Genomic DNA, 16086 nt, shown 5'->3' on the forward strand with positions numbered 1-16086 from the left:
ACCCCCGGGGCTGACAGAGGAGGTCCGTGTACCGAACTCCGACCCGAAGGGCGGGTTGGAGTAAGGGTCGGAACTGACCCGAAAACCTCCACCGGCTCCACCAGCACCGACTCCAACGGTGCCGAGGCTGTTGGAGGAGGAACCAAGACAACAGGGTGGGCAACCGGCTCCAGAGCCGACTGGGCTGGAGCCGAAACCAACTTTTGGAAGACCGGAGACTGAAACAGCCTTTGAAGTACCCTGTCTATGTCCGAATCCGACATTCTCGAAGATCGAGAAGAGATCGAACGAGTTCGAGTCGACTTCTCCACTGGTTCCGAAGGACTGGGGGACCGGCTCCGAATAATCTCGATAAATATCGGTGCCGAGGGAGACTCCACAACCACTGCAATTTCCCTCGGAGCCGAAGAGGACTTCGGCGCCGAAGGGGAAGAGTCTGAGCGGGCAACTCTCATCGGCTCCAAAGACAGTGGAGCCGATGAAGGTGACCCGCCTCTCGAAGCTCTAGCCGTCGGCTCCGAAGCCAGAGGAGTCGAGGCTGGAGGCATCGAGGCAGACCATTCCGCCCTCGGCTCCGAAGTCCGTGGAGCCGATGGAGAAGCCTGCCGAGATTTCTTTGTAGCCGGTTCCGACGGGCTGGTTGAAGCCGACGATTTCTTCTTCTTAGAAGGTGAAGAGGAAGAAGATAAAGCCTCCTCAAAAGAAGGGGTGATAAGCCCTTTTAAAATCAATTTGTTTTTCCTCTCTTGGAGGACATGGGAGGAAAAAGCGTGACAAACGCTACATGACTCCTGAAGATGCTTAGGGCCTAAACAATAAACGCACAAAGAGTGATTGTCCGTGATGGACATTTTGTAACTGCATTTAGAGCATTTTTTGAATCCTGAAGGTCTGTGCTCTTTCGACATATTGAAACACAAATAATTACCACAGAAACAATTCTTTAAAGTACACTAACAGTAATGAATAGCTTAAAGAAGCTGAGGACAAAGCCCCTCTAACTCAAATGGGAACACTTGAAGAAAGACTCACACACAAAAAGTTTTCCACAAAGCGCGAGGGCAAGGCCCCTCTAACTTAAACGGGATCCTTTCCCTCAAACTAGACAATTTTACCACAAAAAACACAATGTCACAGTCACACAGCAACGAATAGCTGTTAAAACAGCTTTTGGGTAGGTTAGCAAAAAATTTCTGACAGAAACTTTTAAATAACAAGCACTTAGCTCAGCCAAGTCCGAGACCACGTCTTTGCTGTAGAAGCGGCAAACGAGATCTGGGGAAGCAGTGGTGGTGCATCCTGGGATGTGGGACAGCTCAGCCAATAAGAGACTTCGTTCGATAGTAGAGCGTGCCGAGTCGGAGCCGAGGATCGGCTCCAAATCCATCAGTACAGAATGTAGGCGAGATAGGATCACATTACATCACTGGATTTCCCCGATAGCTGCAACACCACAAGAAAGTGGAAGGAAGAGATCGTCCACTGCCAGACTCTCATTGCTTCTAAGCAAAGGAGGTAAGATCTGGTGCCCTCTTGCTTGTTGACATACCAAACTGCTGACATACTCAGACTAGACCGTAAGTCTGGGAAAGGTGCGGGAGTGGCAGTACTGTTTAAAAATACACTAGATGTCACATTAGCCCCACAAACAACCCCCTTGCTCAATAATGCAAAAGTTCTCGTGATCAAACTACAGCTTAACAAAATTAAATCTATATTCATCGCCTGCATTTACATCCCCACAGGCAACAATGCAAATACCCTAGAGGACTTCCTCTAAAGGTTATCTAATACGTACCCCCATGAAACTATGGTGTTAAGAGACGTTAATATTGACTGGAAAAAGAAGTTATGTACCTACCATAACGTTCCATGTTAGTTGTCTTCATCTCGCCTTCCTTCTTGCTGTTTGGGTTCGGAGCTGATCCTCGGCTCCGACTTGGCCATCTTCTATAGCTCGAGAGCTGTTTACTGACTCGAGGCTACCCCTTTATCCCAGCATGTCCAGCGTCAGCTACCCAGATCTCGTTTGTGATAGCGCACACTAGACATAAGCAGAGCAACCAGTTCCTAAAAACTGGTTGTCCAATACACCTAAACAAGGAAAGAGTTATAAATTACCTGGCATGTGAAGTAATAAAAGATGCTCAGTCAGTGAAAACAAAAGGGTACTCCTCACAATCCTCTAGGAAGGGGAAAGGAGGGAGGGAGGCGAGATGAAGACAATTAACATGGAACGTTATGGTAGATACATAACTTCTTTATGTTAAGTTGTCCATCTCGCCTTCGTTCTTGCGGTTTGGGACAGTGTCCCTAGCACCTAAAATCCCGGGTGGCTCATTGGAACAAACTCTTCAGAACAGTAGAACCAAAGGAAGCTCTGCTCCGGGAGACCATATCTACCTTGTAATGAGAGATAAAAGTGTGAGGGTTTGCCGAAGTGGCAGCTGCACAGATTGAGTCTATGGGCAAACTAGACTAAAAAACTACAGAGGTGGCTAATGCTCTAGTGGAATGACCTTTTGGTTTAGCTGGCAGCTCTTTATTTCGTAACTGATAAATAAAGGCAATAGTATCAGATAACCATCAGAATAAGGTCACTTTAGAAACTGGAAGGCCTTGTTTGTTGAAAGCATAAGAAAGAAATAACTGGTCTGACTTTCTTAGTTCCTTAGTTCTATGGAGGTAAAAACACAATTGTCTGTGTACATCCAATTGGTGGAGCTTGTATTCTGCCTTGTTGCTGTGATTAGGAAAGAAAACTGGGAGATCTATGGATTGATTTAAATTGTTCTCCGAGCAGACTTTAGGAATAAAGGCTGGATTGGTCCTCAGAGAAACTCTGTCCTTGTGAAACACCAGGTAAGGAGGTCGAACACATACTGCTTGAAGTTCTGAGACATGTCTAGCTGAAGTGATAGCAACCAGAAAAAGTGTCTTCCATGAAAGAAATTTTAAAGAACATGATGCTGCTGGTTCAAAGGGAGGCAAAATTAAGGAAGTTAAAACTAAATTGAGATCCCAAGGAGGAGGAGGATCTCTAACTGGGGGTCTAAGAAGAGATGTTTCATAAAGGCCTCGCAGAGCTTATGAGACATTATGCTAGAATTAAACATACCAATATGAAAATTAGAAATGGCAGCTAGCTGTACTCTAATGGTAGCGGAAGCCGCACCAGACTGAAAAAGCTGTGCTAGAAATTCAAGAATTTCATGGACTGGGGCTGAGAAAAGATCCAAATTTCTAGATTCTGCCCAGTAAGAAAACAGTTTCCATTTACTAGCATACGTTTTCCTCGTAGTAGACTTATGTGAGGAAACAATAATATCACGGACTGCTGGGGAGATACTGGAAAGCCTAGCTACGGTTGGAAGTGGAGTAACCAAGTTGTGAGCTGGAGAGTTTGAAGGGATTGGTGCAACCCGCCTGACTGAAGAAATCAGAAGATCTGGAACCAGGTCCAAAATCCACGGTTGATCCAGATGGTGGAGGTGCAGGAATGGGAACCATATCTGTCGAGGCCAATATGGGGCAATGAAGATCAATTTGCAACCCAACAATTTTGCTTTCTGTATGAGCCTTGGAATTAAGGGAAAAGGGGGAAGGAGTCCCTGAGGCCAATCGTGGACTAGAGCATCTCTGGGTATATGACCTGGAGGAGGAAGTAGTGAGAAGTAGCTGCTGCATTTGTTGTTGAGAGGAGTGGCAAGTAGGTCACAGCAAGGTTGTCCCCATTTGCGGAAGATAAGATCTGCAACTTCCTGATTCAGAGACCACTCATGAGGCATGAGGATAGCTCTGCTGAGCCTGTCCGCTATGCCGTTGGATTTCCCAGGGATGTGCATTGCTATCAGAAAATGTTGGGAGGAAATCACCCATTGTCACAATCTGAGTGCTTCTCGACACAAGGGGTAAGACCTGGCCCCGCCCTGTTTGTTGATGTACCACACCACTGACATGTTGTCCATTTGGATTGCAATGGTCCCAGAAGGAAGAGAGTCTTGAAGGGCTTGCAATGCTAGGAGAACCGCTCTCATTTCTAGGACATTGATATGCAGATGGTACTCGTGAGGTTGCCAAGTGCCTTGGACTGTCCTGCCTAGATAATGCCCCCCCCCCCCATCAGGGAGGCGTCTGTGGTCACTGTGGCTACCGGAGGGGGTTGTATGAAAGGTCTGCCCTGAATTACTAGTGGAGAGACCATCCACCAAGAAAGGTGTCTTTTGCATGTTTCTGTGATCGGGATCATGTGAGACATGGGTAGTTCCTGGAAAAGATCACTGCGTGAAAAGAAGCCACTGAAGGATTCTCACGTGGAAACGCACTAATGGGACAAGAAGAATGGCAGCTGCCATGGAGCCTAGAGCATGGAGGACATGTCTGACGTGAATCCTTTTGCTCTGCATTAGAATTAACACTTGTTGACGAATAGTGGAAACTCTTTCATAGATTCAAAGATTAGTACTAAGCTAACTGCCCTTGCGAGCCATTTTAAGCCTAGCCAATTATCCCATGTGAGACTCAAACCCTGCGGTAATCTTGCAAACATTTCTTGTGTGTTTAATTCTGTTCCTATGTAAGTGATAGGCTGACAGGGCAACAAGGCAGATTTTTCGAAATTTACTGTAATGCCTAGTTGAGTGCATGATGTGATTGTATAATCCCATGCCTCTAAGAGTTGACTCCTGGTGGTAGCAGTCAGGAGCCAGTCGTCTAGATAGGGAAACACCTGGAATCCTTGACGCCTCAGGTGAGCCGTGACTACTGCCATACACTTGGTGAACACCCTGGGGGCTGAGGTGAGACCAAAGGGCAGAGTTCTGAACTGGTAATGACTGGCCCCTATCCGGAAGCGAAGAAATCTCCTGGAGCATCTGTCCATCTTGATATGGTAGTACACGCCCTGAAGATCTATCGAGCACATCCAATTGTCCTGACTCAGAAAAGGGAAAATGGACTGCAGTGTCACTATCTGGAACTTTTCTTTTTGTACAGATTTGTTCAATCTGCTGAGATCCAGAATTGATCTCCAGTCTCCTGTCTTTTTTGGTACTAAAAAGAAACTTGAGTAAGTTCCGGATCCTAATTGGTCTGTGGGGACTTCTTGAAAGGTTCTTTTTTCTAGCAGTCTTGAAACTTCTGTGACTGCTTGATCCTTTAGATTGGGTGGGACATCTGGGATGGGCTTTTTTGATTCTATGGGGGATTGATGGAAGGGAATTTTGTAACCTCCGGATATGATGGATAGTACCCATCTGTCTCTTGTTATATTTTGCCAGGCTTTTGGTTACAGCGAAAGTCTTCCCCCGACTGCCTCCAGAGGTGAGCAGTCGGGCAACCCTTCAGGGATGCTGGAAGGGTTTGGCAGAGAAGGTTTCTCTGTCACCCTGGTTTTGTGGTCCCCCTCCGCCACGAAGGTTACTGCTTCCCCCTCTGCCCCTGGCGGAAAAATCACGTGTGTCAGGCAAGGGTCCCTGAGATTTTCGGAACCCCATCTTTATGCTCTTTTGACCCTTGGGATAAGGTCTGGAAGGAGTGGAAAAACGGACTCACTCCCATGGCAGAGAGAGTCTTGTCTTCCTGCTCACACCTGGTCAATGTGTCTTTCACCTGAGGCCCAAAGAGAAAGGAGCCATCAAAGGGAGTATTGGTGAAGGACACAGCCACATCCAAACATGTCACCTGAGAGTCTCACCTGCCCCTGCGGCTCTGCTCGCTCCATCGGCTGCATAGGAAATCAGCCTCATGGAGGAGTTGACTATGAAATTAAGAGTCACAAGCTGAGAAGCTACTTTGGCTGGTGCTCTTTCAGCTGTAGGATCTTGAACGGTACCTCCAAGCTCTTTCAGGAGATCCCTTTGAAGATGTGTAAAATGGCATAGATAGTTCAGGGACATCATTGAAAAGGTCGCTGAAGCAAACATTCACTTTCCATATCTGTCCATCGCCCGAGACTCTTTGTTCGGAGGATGAACAGATGAAGAGGTTTCTGCTAACTCTTTCTTGGTGACTACTGCTACCACATGGCATCAACAGGCACACCTTTGGAGAGGAATTACTTGTCCTGGGGGGCTGTAATAAATTTGTTTGGTCTCCTCGGAGTAGGTTCCACAGAATCTGGAGCTGACCAAGCCTTTCAAGCCACTACAGACATGAGTGGATCGAAAGGAGGAGATACCCAGGAGGTGGAAGGTCAGAAACTGAATGCATCCAGGTATACAGACTCGTCCTCTGTAGGGGGTAGGGAAGTCCAGTCCCTGCTCTGTCTAAGCATTTCAAGAATGTCCGAAAAGGAAACATCTTCAGAGGGGGACGTTGGGGACTCTTCCGATTCATCCATGTCTGTATATGAAGTGACAGACTCAGGGAGTCTATGTGCTTCCTCTTGCACTTCTTCCGGCGAGGCTCTTCCGAGTGATCAGGGGAGGCTTCGGAAGAAGAGAGATCACCCAATGGGGTGTCTTGGGGCATAGGTTCCCTACGCTTGGGATCTGGAGGAGGAGTAGAAGTTGGAACAGACACCATGGGGGGAGGAGCCGATGGAGCTGGCAGTAGAGCTGATTCGGGGAACAGCACACTCCACATGACCTCGAAGGCGTCCTGACCTCTAGGCAGAGAAAGCTCCGGCTCTGAAGAAACAGGAGTCTTTCTCCGCGTCAAGGGTGACAGCTCCGAGGCCAATGTTGGAGCCGAGCTCACCTGCACCGAAGAGGGAGAACGGGGTCGGACAAGGGTCCGATGCCACTCCACCCCTCGGAGCCGATGAGAGAGCCTCGGCGCCCAGATCCTTCAATAGAAGGTATAATCGAGGTAATTGGAGCAGACGTCGGAACCGAAGGAGAGATGATGATCGGCGCCGACGGTTCTACTACCTGCAGATCCATGGTCTTCGGCTCCAAGCTACATGCAGTCAGAGGAGGAACAGAAATAGAGGCGGTTGGAGCCGATACCTCTTGAGGTGGGCTGGACAGAATTTTTGCCAGTGCCTGTGACTTAAGCAACCTACTTATTACTCTCTCCACATCATGATCCGAAAATCTAGAGGATCGAGAGGAGTGGGAAGAATGATGGCTACATTCACTCTAACAAAGGTGACTGAGGTGCCGAGTGGATGGACTCCAAGGATGGAGACCTCAGTATCTTATGGCTCCAAAATAGCAGATGGAGCTGGCGGAGGAGTTGTCTTGTTGGTGCCAGCTGGCATCGACATACTTGGTTGGTCAAGTAAAGGAGTCTGCTCCGAAGGTGGAGCCGATGGCTTGACAGACTTAGGGGATTTAGCTGGCTGAGTACTTTTAGCTGGATAATCCTGAGGCTTCAATAATCCCCGAAGGATTAATTTGTTTTTGCGATCCAGCAGGACCCTTGGACTAAAAGCATGACATATAGAACAGGAGTCCTACAGGTGATCAGTGCCCAAACAATATACACAACTGTTGTGCCCATCTGTCAGAGATGTTTTCTGACAGCATGAGTCACACTTTTTGAAGCCAGATACCTTGGTATCTTTAGACATTATAGAAACAACAACCACAACAACAATAATAAAAAAGCTATACTACAAAAAACAAGAAACAAACAGACTTTTTCTTTTTTTTTTTTGTACAGTTTAGGAACAGAAAGGAAAGCCTCTAATTTAAATGGCTATCCTAAGGGGGGGGGGGGGACTCTCTAATTTAAACGAGTTCAAGGGAAACAGAAGGCCTGCGAGTTATGGAGCGACAGCCAACAAAACTAAAATACACAAGAAAGCGATAAGGGATAAAGGAATATTATCTAGACAAAAAATTGACAAATACTTGACAAAATTTCAAGAATAAACAACAATATATTAATAGAAAAAATTATACTAAGCCTGAGCCAGTAAGGAAGCAACCTCGCAGCTGAAGTGGCAAATGAGATCTGGGTAGCTGATGCTGGGATAAGGGATAGCCTCGAGCCAGTGAACAGCTCTCAAGCTATAGAAGATGGCAGAGTCTGAGCCGAGGATCGGCTCCGAACCCAAGCATCAAGAACGAAGGTGAGATGGACAACTTAACATCAGTTGTTTCCCCGAATCTTCCACAACCCCATGTAAACTTTCATGGCTATACCAAACTCACATCCTCACCCACCAGAGTAAAGAAACTCTACAACAAAGGTAGTATCCTGGACTGGATTCTTATCAACAATCACCCAGACCTGTACAACACCGGTACCCTCCCAGATGATACAAATAACCACTTACTCACATCATTAAGCATAAAGCAGATAACCACCACCAAGTTCTCTACAAATCTATTAGAAACAACAAGAACTTTAACACCACTGATTTTCAGAATGAACTCAAAGCATGCAATTGGGCCATCCTAAAAGGTCTTCCACTGGATGATGCTGTAGCCTATTTTAACTCTACATTCCTCACCATTCTAGATTCCCACTCTCCTGCCTGCACCTTTAGAGCCAAAACTAAGACTGGCCCCTGGCTCTCTAAAGTAAGCAAAACCAAAATCATAGCAAGAAACAAAGCATGGGACAAACGCCACACCTCAAAAGACCCACTCGACCATATTAAATTCCGGCAACTAAGGAATGATAGTAAGAAAGCCACACTGTTAGACAAAAAAAAAATCAGAACAAATCTCAAACATTTTGGGCAGGAATTAACAAACTGCTCCACCCCGGACAATCCACCACTGGCACTCCCATCACCTTGTAACCTAAAAACTCCAGAGGAAACCGCAAACATCTTTAACAGTTTCTTTACTAAGACCATCCAATCACTAGCTAGCCAACTGTCTCCCAGTAGGTCCAATCAGGATTCCTCCTCAACTACTACTGCACTCTCCTTTAACTTCCAGCCTTGTCTACATCGACCATCAGCTCTCTAATTAACACACTAAAGCCCACTACCCTGGCAGCTGATCTCCCCACCAGAATATCTACAGAAAGGGGCTGATTCCATTGCATACCCTATTTCTATTATAAACCGCATCTTGTCTGAAGTCACCAGCCCCTCTATCTGGAAGGTTTCCCACGTTATTCACCTCCATAAAGGAGGGAACTCCTTAGACCTCTCAAACTACAAACCAATAGCCACACTATCACCACTGGCCAATATAATGGAAAATGTGTCCACAACCAATGAATGCACCGTCTCTCCTAGAATGAACTACTGGCCAACACTCGGCATGGCTTTAGGCCACACCACAGCACTACCGCAGCCCTCCTGTCCTTCTCTAGCTCTATCACTCTTAACCGAAACAATAATAAACTTACCTCAGCGCTCTTCCTAGATCTATCTAAGGCCTTTGATATGGTCAGCCACCAACTACGTATCCATACTCTGAAGAAACTGTCACTAAACAACTGTGCAATTAAGTGGTTCCAATCTTATCTGTCTGAAAGACAACAAGGAGTTTATGGCAGAATACACTATCCACTCATCTACCCATCACACTGGGAGTCCCTCAAGGCTCCATACTAGGACCACTTCTCTTCTCAGTCTTTATCAATGACCTACCCATCATCACTCCCAAGTCCACCTGCATCCAATACGCGGATGACTCCACTTTAATCTGTGCAGCCTCCTCCTCTACTGCGCTGATGACCCTAACCCAGAATACTTTCAATGATGCAGAAAAAATGGTTCACAAACTGTCAGCTTATTTTAAACCCCAACAAAACTAAGCTGCTAATCTTTTCCTCCACCTGTAAATCCTCTTCACCATTTTTTACGATAAGATCCAACAATGGGACGATTATATCCCCAGATGCTCACACCAAACTCCTAGGGGTCACGGTCGGCAATACCCTAAAATATGATTCCCATGTCAAACCAACCATCAAAACCGTCAACAAAAAACTAGGCTCCCTCTACAGGATCAAACCTTTCCTCACTCCATTTGCAAGAACAACTATCACTCGCTCCTCACTTGCTATCTACCCTTCTCTACGCCTCCTCCTTTTCACTAACCTGAATAAAAACACTCTTACCAAACTTGCTAGCTGTTACAACCATATTGCTAGATTTGCTCCAGGTACAACCTCTAGGACTCACCACTGTATCAACTTAACTCAACTAGGATGGCTTGAATGGACTAGTTTCTCCAATACAACCAACTTACAAAAGCCCACAAAGTTCTAAACCACCCCGAAAAGACACCAGCACTAAGCAAGATCATTAATCCCTACTGCAACCTGAGGTCACTGCGCTCTGCTGACAAACTGCTGGTTCAAACAACCAAAAGCATAAATATGGCTGGGGACTCTCTATTCACCAACTCTGTAGGCAAAACTTGGAGCTCTCTACCTGCTGAACTTACTCTCCAGCCCTCTTTATCCCAGTTCCAAAAAGCCTCAAACTACACTTCCAAATGCACTGGCAATGTTCCTGTTCAAACCCTGACTAACTCCCACCTGCTGGTCTTGGATACCTTTGCCTAATCAAACTGGTCATTTGATTCTAAAATGTATCTGACTTAGTTTTGTAGAATATCTAGAGCTCATTAAGGGATTAAGCCCTTATCTGTGTGAAACACTGTGTGAAACATAGATACCTTATCTAATTGTGTCAACAACATTCTATGAATGTTTGTAACCTTACTGAAGACTGTATACTATACTAATTGTGTCAACCATGTTTTACTAATCTTTGTAACCTTACCGAAGACTGTATACTATATTAATTTGTAAATGTTTCTAATGTAATGTAATCTACTAACTTGGAGCTTTTCTCCCCCGGCCTCAGCTGAAAATGGACATATATCCATAGGTTGGTACTAGGCTAATGGCCCTTCCCAGTCAGACCTTCCCAGTAAATAACTGTAAAATAAATAAATAAATATTGTCCATTTGCATAGCAACTGTTCCCAGAGGAACAGAGTTCTGAAGGGTCTGCAATGTTAAAAGGATCGCTGTCATCTCAAAGACAGTTATATGCAAACTGGTCTCTTCTGGGGACCACGTGCCTTAAACAGTCTGTCCCAAGAAATGCCTCTCTTCCCCAGTTGGGAGGTGTCCATGGTCAATGTGGCATTTGGGGGAGGAAGGCTAAATGGATGTCCTAGACAAATGTCGTCAGACTGTATCCACCACAGTAGGAAGTCTTTGCATACTCAAGATAGTTTTATAAGATGTTGCAAAGGCTCTTGAAGAAAGGACCATTGATTCACATGTGAAGACGGGCAGTAAGTATCAAGGTAATCGCTGCAGCCATTGATCTGATGGCTTTGAGAACCACTTTTGCTGCAGGAGAGGGGTGATAATGAACCTGTACGGCATACAATATCAAGGCAAGACTTGTGTGCTGTGGTAAGACAGTAATACAACTGAATATATCCAGGCAAGCCTCTATAAACTTCAGGAGTCGAACTTACTGATGGTGGTAGTTTGAAAGATTGATTGTGATCCCCAGGCATTGGGATAATCGCAGTAAGTAATTCCTGGCCTTTTTTAGGAGATGTCTGGTCGGTGCAGTGAAGAGCCAGTCATCTAATTACGGAAACACTGAATCTATGCAGTCTTAGATGAGCTTCTACCACTGCCATGCATTTGTTGAACACCCTGGAGGCTGTGGTGAGTCCAAAGGGCAGGATTCTGAATTGATAATGAATGGCTCCCAGCCAGAAGCATAGGCATCTTTGAGAGCACATCCAGTCTTCCTTTTGTAAGAGAGGCACAATGGACTGAACAATGACAACCTGGAACTCTTTTTACGAACTGGTTTAGATAATTGAGATCCAAGATGGGTCTCGGCTCCCATTTTCTTTGTCACCAAAAAGAACTTTTGAGTAAATTCTGGCTCCTCTTTGGTCTGGAAGGACCTCTTGGATGACTCTTTTGTCTAACAGCTTTTAAACCTCTAGAGCTGCTAACCCCCCACTGACTGGGTGGAACATCGGGGAGATGTCTTCTTTTCACTAGGAAACTTGTAAAACAAGGTAGGTGCAAGGGTAGGCACCCCCAACAACCTCCAGAGAAGAACAATTAGGGAACCTTTCAGGGGCACTGAAAGGGTCTGTCCGAGAAGGAATTTCTAGACCCTTGGTTTTGCAGACCCCCTCTGCTGCATGGGTGGAATCTTCCATTATAATTATTTCTGCCTCTGGGAGAAAAATCTCTGCATGATTCTTGAAAAGGTCCTTAAGATTTCTGGAACCACATATTTTTACCAGAGTGTTAGTAAAGGTCTCTGCTGGGTAGAACAACAGATTCCATTTTGTTCACTGTGGGAAAGTGCCTCTAACGGCTGGCCCAAAGATCATCTCTCAAAAGATGCATTGATAAATGATGCTTCAAAGGGCTCTGCAAAATCTTACAACCGCATCCAGGCATATCTCCTAATGGCTATGCCTGAATTGGTGGCCCATGATGACCCTTCAGTTGCATGTGAGATTAACCTCAGGGATGCATTTGACATTGATTGCAGGGTGGCCAGTTATTAGGAAAAGGACTTTCTTTCCTCTGCCAACATGGACCCAGGGACAGAGTTACAGATTTTGTTAACTGAGTCTCTCTGTAACCCAGTGAAGTGCGCCAGGTAGTTCATCTACCATAAGGCAAAGGTTGCTGAGGCATAAACTCATTTCCCATACCTGTCCAACACCCTAGACTCTCTAGAAGGGGGACGAACAGTGAAACTTTGCTGGGCTAGCTCCTTCTTGATGGCTGCTGCAATAGCCATGGCATTCACAGGGATCCCTTTAGTCCAACACTGCCTGTCTGTAGAAACACCCAAAATCTTATTCAGGAATCTAGTGATCAGTTCTACAGTGTCAGGTTCCTTCCATGCTTATAAGCTCATTTGCTGGGGAGGGGGCTAACCCAGGATGTAGATGGGCCAGACCTGAAGGCTTCAAGGAACACCAATTTCTCCTGGGAAGGGGTCTGGGATGACCAACCACTTTTCTCTCCAAAGGAGACGTCTTTTCTCTCCAAAGGAGACATCTTTGGGTGGAGATCTAGGGGACTCTTCCCTTTCATCGAAATCAGTGTCTTCCTTTTTTAATTTCTCCAGATCTTTTGGGGTTCTAATACCATGATGGGAATGGACCCCACTCCTAAGTTAAAGTATGGTTAAAGTTCATGAAATTAGTACTGTTTCACTCTTTGATGCCAGCCAAAAGTGCTCTTCGCAGCACCTGCAATGTGCCCAGTAATGACTCCTGCAATTCGTATGGAATTGCATTAATTGGTAACATATCTAAATATGACTATAGACTCTTTTTATAAGACCCATTGCTCCTACTACTACTACTGGAACTATCTGGGTATCTTTCTTCCACACTGCTCTCATTTCTGCTTGCAAAACCTGATATTTTATGACTTTGTGTCTCTGTACGCAGGACACTGTAGTCACTGGGTGTGGTGATTTCAATGATCAATGCTACTTTTGTCTTCTTTTCTTGGACCACATCATCTGGTTTTCTAGCATCTATCTTTTGAACTGCTGGTAATGGATGATCCCATGTGGTATAGACTTCATAGTTTTCTATAACGCTTTGTGGCCCATACTTCCAGCGTTTTTCAGCCAGTTCAGTACCACAATGTTTGCACAATCCCCAGTGCAACAGTCTCGCCACATTATTATGCCTTTCAGTATACAGTCCTTTAGCCATTAGTGTGTCGCAACAAGGTGTGTAACTGTTTGCAATTCTGTTTTACAAAAGTACAGTTGTGTACACTTACCATAAATGTAGATGTTCGAGTGCATTCACTGTTGCAGTCATTACATTTGGGTTATCTGCTTGCAAGTAGCCCTCAGTTGGTCTGATTAACAAAGTCGTCAGGGGTATAAAAACATGCAGCCGACACCATTACATCAGTTTTTCTTGCCCCAGATGTTAGGTGCCCCCCTAATGGGAAGCAATTAAATATAAAAGTACAAAGATATACCTCCAACAAAAAAGCAAATACACCAAAAAGGCTTTTAAGCATAGTAAAGGAAAGTAGAGGTATAGCCAAAAGAAGTTAGGGGGCTGGAGGGAGGGTAACCAGGACTGCAACAGTGAATACACTCGAACATCTACATTTATAGTAAGTGTACACAACTGTACTATGTTCATCTTTCACTGTTGCAGTCATTACATTTGGGTAGATTCCCAAAGCTATGGTTGGGATGAGGAATTTACATAGCATTAGGGCCAGCTATAAGGTCCTGCAAGACTGCAGTGGCAAAGCCAGCTCTGGATTTAGAGAAAATTGGCAAATGATAATGCTTGGTGAAAGTATGTACAGAACTCCAGGTAGCAGCTTCTAGGATGTCCCTGGTAGGGACGCCTCTGAGAAAGGCTGTAGAGGTAGACGCAGCCATGGTGGAGTGATGTCTGATCCCCTGGGGGATAGGTTTTCCATGGTGCTTATAGCAGAAATTAATGCAATGGCTTATCCATTTAGAAATGGTTTGCTTGGAAATAGCCTTCCCCTCTACCCCTGCAGCAAATGCCACCAGCAGTTGTTCAGATTTCCTTTGAGGTTTAGTCCTGTCCAAGTAGAATCTAAGTTGTCTGTGCACATCTAAGGAATGCAGTATCCGAAAGAAGGTTGGCAAATGAATGGACTGATTAAGAGCCACACTGGATACCACCTTGGGCATGAAGGATGGATTGGCTCTGAGGGACACCCTGTCTGCATGAAAGATGATGAAAGGCTCCACTGCCATAAGGGCCTGTAATTCAGATACCATTCTAGCTGACATGATTGCTAAAAGGAAAGCTGTTTTCCAAGAAAGAAATTTTAAGTCTGCAGTAGCAGCTGGCTCGAAAGGAGGTAGAGTGAGTTTCTCCAAGACAAAGTTAAGGTCCCAGGCTGGTGTTGGAGCTCTCCTGGGTGGTCTCAAATTTTTGGCCCCTCTGAGGAACTGCTTGAGCAGTGGATGAGAGAAGAGGGGAGGTTCTGTGTTATAATGAGCTGAAATAGCTGAGGCGTGGATTTTAATGGAAGAAAAAGACAGGCCCTTGTGAAGCATCTCAGTTAAGTATTGTAAAATCTGAGGTAAATTGGGTGCTGCTGTGCTCATCCCTTGAGACTGGTTCCAGGCACAGAATCTTTTCCATTTTTCAGCATAAGATTTTCTAGTACTACGCCTCCTTGCCTCTAAAATGATATCCATCATAGGTTTGCTGAGGGATGGTAAACGAGAGATTAAGTAATTAGCCAGGCTGCAAGGTTCAGTGTTAGAAGCTGAGAGTGCAGAATCTGGTTCTCCTGCTGAGACAGCAGGAAAGGAGTCTGAGGCAGGTGCCATGGAGATAACTGTGACACACTGTGCAGGAGGGGGTACCAATGTTGGCGTGGCCAGTCTGGAGCAATCAAAATCATCCTTGGTTTGTCCTATTTGATTTTTAGTAGTACTTTGGAGAGCAGAGGCAGAGGGGGGGGGGGGAGGCATAGACTGATAGGTTTTTCCAGCTGAACGACAGAGCATCTACTTTCCAGGCTTGTTTGTGGGGAGTCCTCGTGCAAAATTTGTCCAATTGGTAGTTCTGGGGGAAGGCAAACGGTCTATATCTGGGCTCCCCCATTTTCTTGTCAGCATGTTGAAAAATCATTGGTTCCAGTTTCCACTCGTGTGGGTCCATGAGGTTTCTGCTTAGTCCGTCTGCCAGTGTATTTAATTTTCCTGTCAGGAATTGAGCTTGTAGGTGCACTTGGTAGCTCAAGGCTGTGTTCCACAATGCCATGGCTAGTCTGCAGAGGGGATAAGAATGTGTACCTCCCCCCCTGCTTATTTATGTACCACAACAGTGGTGTTGTCCGTTTTTACCATTAGATGTCCTGGAAGAATGTGGTCCTTGAAGGCTGTCAGAGCATTCTGTACAGCTAACATTTCTTTTTGATTGATATGCAGGTGCATTTGACTTGGGTTCCATTTGCCCTGAATGCACTTCCCTGCCAGGTGAGACCCCCATGCATAGTCTGATGTGTCTGTTAGGGTTTGGGTGGCAGGGGGTGGTGTGAAAGGTAGTCCCTTGTTTTGGTGGCAGGCATCTGCCCACTAAAGGAACTCTAGGCGTAGGCAAGGTATGATAAGAATCATTGTTTCTAGGTCTTGAGAATGTTGACACCATAGGCTTTTTAGATACCACTGTAGTTTCCTCATACGCA

General features: G+C 45.5%; 1 protein-coding gene across 1 annotated transcript in view; it reads right to left on the reverse strand.

Moving 5' to 3' along the window:
• Window positions 1-16086, reverse strand: part of C2CD3 (C2 domain containing 3 centriole elongation regulator) — a 2415762-nt gene that overhangs the window by 811121 nt on the left and 1588555 nt on the right. The window contains exon 26 of the mRNA XM_044072855.1: window positions 13479-13493. Within this exon, the coding sequence (XP_043928790.1) occupies window positions 13479-13493 (15 nt within the window). The remainder of the gene's footprint in view (window positions 1-13478; window positions 13494-16086) is intronic.

Source organism: Protopterus annectens, chromosome 5.part1 (genome assembly GCF_019279795.1).
Source record: "Protopterus annectens isolate FY-2018-M chromosome 5.part1, PAN1.0, whole genome shotgun sequence".
Lineage (NCBI taxonomy): Eukaryota > Metazoa > Chordata > Ceratodontiformes > Protopteridae > Protopterus > Protopterus annectens.